Source organism: Limulus polyphemus, unplaced genomic scaffold (genome assembly GCF_000517525.1).
Source record: "Limulus polyphemus unplaced genomic scaffold, Limulus_polyphemus-2.1.2 Scaffold12044, whole genome shotgun sequence".
Classification (NCBI taxonomy): domain Eukaryota; kingdom Metazoa; phylum Arthropoda; class Merostomata; order Xiphosura; family Limulidae; genus Limulus; species Limulus polyphemus.
Genome location: NW_013677654.1, coordinates 8,026 through 14,266, shown reverse-complemented (window position 1 = coordinate 14,266; position 6,241 = coordinate 8,026). Strand labels below are relative to the sequence as shown.

General features: G+C 32.5%; 1 protein-coding gene across 1 annotated transcript in view; it reads right to left on the bottom strand.

The window, feature by feature from the left end:
* Window positions 1–567: 567 nt before the first annotated feature.
* LOC106476909 (carboxypeptidase B-like) overlaps window positions 568–6,241 on the bottom strand; it is a gene marked incomplete at its 5' end in the record, with an annotated part of 13,395 nt that continues 7,721 nt past the window's right edge. Inside the window, 4 exons of the mRNA XM_022380643.1 lie at window positions 568–800; window positions 1,033–1,117; window positions 2,924–3,126; window positions 3,660–3,753. Coding sequence (XP_022236351.1) covers window positions 604–800; window positions 1,033–1,117; window positions 2,924–3,126; window positions 3,660–3,753 — 579 coding nt within the window. The remainder of the gene's footprint in view (window positions 801–1,032; window positions 1,118–2,923; window positions 3,127–3,659; window positions 3,754–6,241) is intronic.

Below are 6,241 nucleotides of genomic sequence, written 5' to 3'. Positions count from 1 at the left end.
GATTGAGTCTCTTGTATTGGTGTTGTGTTAACAGTGCTAGATGATAGAGATGTAAAATTGATATAGGAAGTTCTCGTGACAGGGATTGAGTCTCTTGTATTGGTGTTGTGTTAACAGTGCTAGATGATAGAGATGTAAAATTGATATAGGAAGTTCTCGTGACAGGGATTGAGTCTCTTGTATTGGTGTTGTGTTAACAGTGCTAGATGATAGAGATGTAAAATTGATATAGGAAGTTCTCGTGACAGGGATTGAGTCTCTAGTATTGGTGTTGTGTTAACAATGCTAGATGACAGAGATGTAAAATTGATATAGGAAGTTCTCGTGACAGGGATTGAGTCTCTTGTATTGGTGTTGTGTTAACAGTGCTAGATGATAATCAATTTTACATCTCTCCCTGTCACGAGAACTTCCTATTGTAATGTGAGAATATCACTATTGAGGGAGTGCAATGTGTGAATCAATATAATAACTCCTCATTCCACCCATTTTAAAGATGCTACCTTTATTAAAACAAAACCCATCGTTAATATTGGTAGTTGGATTAAACATTTAGCAGATTTTCATATAAATTCGAAAGTATAAAATATGCTGATGTTGAACCTAATTGTTGAACAGTTCATTTTTCAAGGCAATTGCTACAGCTTTTACAGCGGCAAAAGTCTCCTCTCCCGATGGGATGATTTGTTTAGTAGGAATGAAAAAACCGTGTTTTCCTGTGTCTCTCAGTTCCACAGTGTAGGAATATTTCACCCCAGCAACACCGTAAGCCCAGTCGTCTGCTCCACCTGAGGCTCGGTCTGTAAAAAAGAGACGTTCAGAAGAAATAACGAAGTTATTTTTTACTCACCTATCGGACTGTATAAGTTATTACTCATCCATTTTGAAGTTCGTAATGAAGTTAAGTTATAACTACGGTTAGAGATCGTATGCTATTAGATATAAGCTGAGTTAAAGCTTCTTGAATCACGGTTGATGCTTGATCTATTATTTTAGTTAGCACGACGTATAGTGAAGTGTGAGACAACTTACAGAGAAGATTCGTAGATGATCCTATATTGAAATTAGTTCCATGGACAGATTTCAAGGCTTTCGTGCCTATGCTGGCAAGGTTGTACTAGGAATAAAAAACATTTCTTTGGTTAATTTTTGATTGGTAACATTTGAATAATCCCCGAATTCTATAAATTATTCATTGTAGATAAATTCAAAAAATTATGTGCTATGCAAGTGTATGGTCACTTATTTTTCTTTATTTATCATATAACTGGTACCAAGGTTTCAGAATATATTAAAGGTATGTGAACAAGATTATTATTAGTTTCTTCTCTTGTGTGTTTATCACTTTGAATTGACGATGACAAAACTAATATATAACCTCTCTTTCTGTTTGATAACCAGACATTTTAATTCTAATAATCACTGAGTAAAGAATAGAATTTTATTTCTGTTCTTATAAATTTTCTTAGAAATTGAATAAAATAAAAACGTAGATTATTAAACTACATCATGGATTAAAAGAAAATTCACCAGCACTGTTTTAATTTTTTATTTTCTAAGTAACTGTTTATTAGATTTTATTGTACTAATAGTTTCGTTTTTGAGTTTACTTAACGATTATAAGTATTATTTTATTACAAGTTACAACTTTTACAGTGAGAAAGATTTTTTTTAAAAAATAGGTATGACGTCGTTATCACTGGTGTAATAATTCCCATCAGTGATCGAAACGTCGTATGTGTTTAAAAAATAATCTACCTTACTGTAAAAGCTGTAACATGTAATATAAAATATTTTCTTGTGCTACTTTAGACTCGAGTGTGGTCCAATGGTTAGGCGTGTTGCAGACCCAGTTCCAGCTATTCTTAAAGAAGAGAGGGGAGACAATGAGAAATATAATGGATTGTTTGTTTGAAGTTAAGCACAAAGCTACACAATGGGCTATCTGTGCTCTGCCCACCACGGGTATCGAAACCCGGTTTCTAGTGTTCTAAGTCCGCAGACTTACCGCTGTGCGACATAAAATGGAGCAAACCAAACCAAAAATATATCGAAAATTAGATTAATGGGCGGCATTAGCTTGGAGGATAACAAAAATTCAGGAGTCTTAGCCCCCTGGCCCAGTCGCTAGCATCGACCCTGTTGCATATGATTGTAGATCCTTAAGTTTCGTGTTCAAGACATGGCGCTTCCCCTCACAATCTACAGTTTTTATCTATGGGTGCGCTAGGAATAAAAGAGTCAGTTCTGTTCATCATTCGGTTAAGAGAAGCCACTTTAGGCGGCGAGTGCTGCCATCTGATTGCCTTCTATACAGCTTGAAGTTGAAAATTAATGACGGTTATGCTTGAACTATACGAATTTTTAATGGAATTTTTTGTATATGCTTATTTCAATAGCTCTAAAAAATAGATTTTTTTGTGTCTTTTCTTAAATGTATTGTCTATATGATACAATTATTTTTGTTTTGGAATAAGCAGCTATAATATGAAGTCCAACTAAATGTAACAGCCCAAATGTTGCAACACGTTACAGTTTTCAAATATAATAAATTAGAGATTCGTTTATATGATCATCTGCAGCTTTATTGGCCAGCAACCGTATTATTCAATGGTTGTGGCACCCTTTCGTTGCGTACACACTTATAAAATGTCTTGGAAACTAATAGGGAGTATCAATTAAAATAAAAGTAGTCAAAGAGAATATCTTGATTAATAGGGTATTCTTCATATTATTTAAAAAACTACAATAAGTTGGGTGATTATCAGATGAAATTTGACGTGTTTTGATGAACAAATTCAACAAAATTTTCTTCTAGAAAAATGGTTTAAAATACTGTTGGGAACTTTTAAATGTTTTATGTACGAACAATATCAGTATAAAATATTTCATAAAAGATTAAAAATATTTCCAGAGTTCATACCTGGTCTTTATAGTCTGTGGGAAGTTGTGACGTCCAGCCCCATGGAGTAAGCCACATCTGAGCGTAAGAATGTACATCAAGGTATAACTTTACTCTGTTGTTTTTTGACAGAATAAAGTCCGAAATAGCTTTAGTTTCAGGTTCTGAGAATGCTTTAGGCCCAGCATATATATCAGAACATTTCCTGTTACTGGCGCCACCTTCTAACGATTCATATGAAACATTAATTATCATTTTCTGTTTACAATGGTTAATTCCAATTGCATTTGTACTTTCTTCTTTTCATTAATGTTACTGAATTAGAGTGTTTAAGTACATATTGGAAGTTATAACTCATTATTAGAAATATATAACAACGACTTTCGTAAACAACAACAATTTTTTTTATTAAACTCAATGTTTCAGCTTGCGCCTTTTTCAAGGGTTAGGTGGCACAGATGCCAATCCTTTCACAAAGGCTATGTCCAAACGTTTAACTCTAAATTATAAACTTTTTTCTGTAGTCTGTCTTTGTACTTTTTAATAAAAGTATTATTTCATTTTTTATATACAAAACTCCTTTGTTGATTTTTTATTTTAGAGTTATGATTTCATTTCAATTTTATAAATTTTTATCAATTTAAAATAATCCTGTATAACTTACTCATATTTGAAATAATTACTTTTTACATTTAATTTATAGTCTGAAATCTCTCCGATAATGTAAGGACCATAAAAACTAAGATATGTAACTTACTATTCCACTTAAAGCTCCAATTTCGATTAGGATCCACACCTCTACAGCCTCTAATTGATTTTGTATGTGACCTTGTCTTACGCCAGAGTCTATTCTACCGCAAAACAATTTAATTAAAAATACCTTTTACGAAAACATATATTTTTCCAACTAGAAACAATCAATAAACTTTTCCAGTATTTGCCAAAGGCCTATTTTTGCTAATTCTATTCCATTGGTGTACATATCAAAGTATTTCTGCACTACTGTAATCCTTATAAATCACAATTATTATGAACCACGGTAGTGGTTCATAATGTGAATCGCAAGGAATTGCGCAAAACCCTAATAGAACGTTCGGGCAAAAAGCACCTTCAATAGTAAAGATTCAGTTCAAAAAATACTATAAAACCTTTACTATTGACTGTTAATGCCGTACACATATCAAAATTAAAAAAAAACACGCATGTTAGACTTACAATGCAAAGAAAATCCGCTCAAAATAGCCCGTTTATAATTCGTCTTCTTGTTATTACTATTCTCTTGCCAGCCTACAATAAAAACGGATTGTTATATTGCACCCAAATCTTTTGTAGAATACTAAAAAAAAACATCATAATTATAGTGTAAACGATGTTATCATTACCCCTTGAAGTTAGATATTTTCACAAATATATGGTGTTCCTTTAAAAAGCTTAAGTATAGGGTGAAACAGCAATTACAAGTCAATAATAGATGAACATCAGATGATTGTAAAATCTAGATACTCAATGCTTTGTACAATCGACGTCTTTAGGGAGCCTACCCCTATATTATGTGTGAAGTGAAAGAGTAAAAAAAATCGATACAAATAATATTAAATTTTAGAATAACAATTTTATAAGACACGAAGACTTATTTAAAGCGATGTTTTAATCGTATATGTTTTATTTGAAAAGGCTGTTTTTGTACTGGTAAAATTTCCTTCACATTTAGTGAGGGTTGTGTCTTAGTCTAAGCATATATTTGCTAATTGCTATGCATTATATATTTAGAGAATTTATTTACACAGAAACTATAAATGGTCACTATATTCTCAAACAAATCTCCATGAGAATCTCCAGCTGCAGCTTAACATTTTACATCTCGAACTAATGTGATCAAATACTCAATAACTACAGTAAATCGTCATGAACCGTATCAGCTAGCTACTAATTATGATTATTATCATTACAATGTATAAAGCTAGCTACCATATCGAGTAATCCTTTGCCCACAGTTGAGCATAAAAAACCTATCAAACAAGATAAAGAAAAAAATGGAAATTTAAAAACCTGCAAATAGCGATCACACAAAAGTAAGGAAACAATGAAACAGTATCCTCGGGCTTGTTTCCTTACTTTTTTACGATTCTTATTTGTAGGTTTTCAAATTCCCAATTTTTTATTTATTTTGTTAGATAGTTTGATTTAACTAGATTTATGGTTCTCTGAAGACATACACATTAGTGTGAAGTAAAATTACAGATATAAGTATATTTTATTTCCATCATAATTAAAGTAGCTAATACCGGGTTAATAAGAAAATGTATATTTTGTAAACCATTCTGATGTGGCAATCTATATATATATTTTTTTTTCCATAGTGTTGTGCAGTATCTTTAGATGGTTGCACTGTTCGTGAATGAATAAATTTGTGTGCTTTGTGAGAAGCGCTAAGAGTCTGTGGAACTGGTTATGATGTCCCTGGAGTGGAGTTCTGTAAATGTTCAAAAGAAGATGTAATATTGATGACCGGTTGATGATTGTACATGTTTGTACACTGAATAGACATATTATTAAAATCCTATATATTATGTTGGACAGCTCTGTGTCATGAGGATAGCTTTTACTCGGCTTGGCATAGACTCTACAAGATACCAGAAGCTGTTTTATTCTATTGTAATACAGTCGTCGAAAAATATTGTCTGAAATTGGCTCACAAATGTGGTCAGAATGTTCAAGTTCACTATAAAGATGCTCAATAAAATTGAGATTCGGTGACTATGCTGGTCAAGGAGGATCTCGAAGGTCACTGTCACGCTCATTGAACCATTGTTGGATAATATCGAAAGATCTCCTACCCATTAGACTGGAACTGTAGTATTGTGAATTGTACAATGTTGGAAACAACATTCGGGTACTCTTGTTTCTTAGTCGCCTTTCGAAAAGATGACAAGAGACTCAGTTCCCTCAATAAGGTTTTTACACATTACACTCTCTCGTTAATGGTTCACACATTACACTTCCTCGTTAATGGTTCGCACGTTGCACTCTATAAAGTTTTACACATCGCACTCATTGTTAGTAATTCACACATTACACTCACTCGATAAAGTTTTACACATAGCATTCATTGTTAGTGATTCACATATTACATTCTCTCGATAAAGTTTTACACATAGCACTTCACATATTACATTCTCTTGATAAAGTTTTACACATAGCATTCATTGTTAGTGATTCACATATTACATTCTACTTGATAAAGTTTTACACATAGCATTCATTGTTAGTGATTCACATATTACATTCTCCGATAAAGTTTTACACATAGCATTCATTGTTAGTGATTCACATATTACA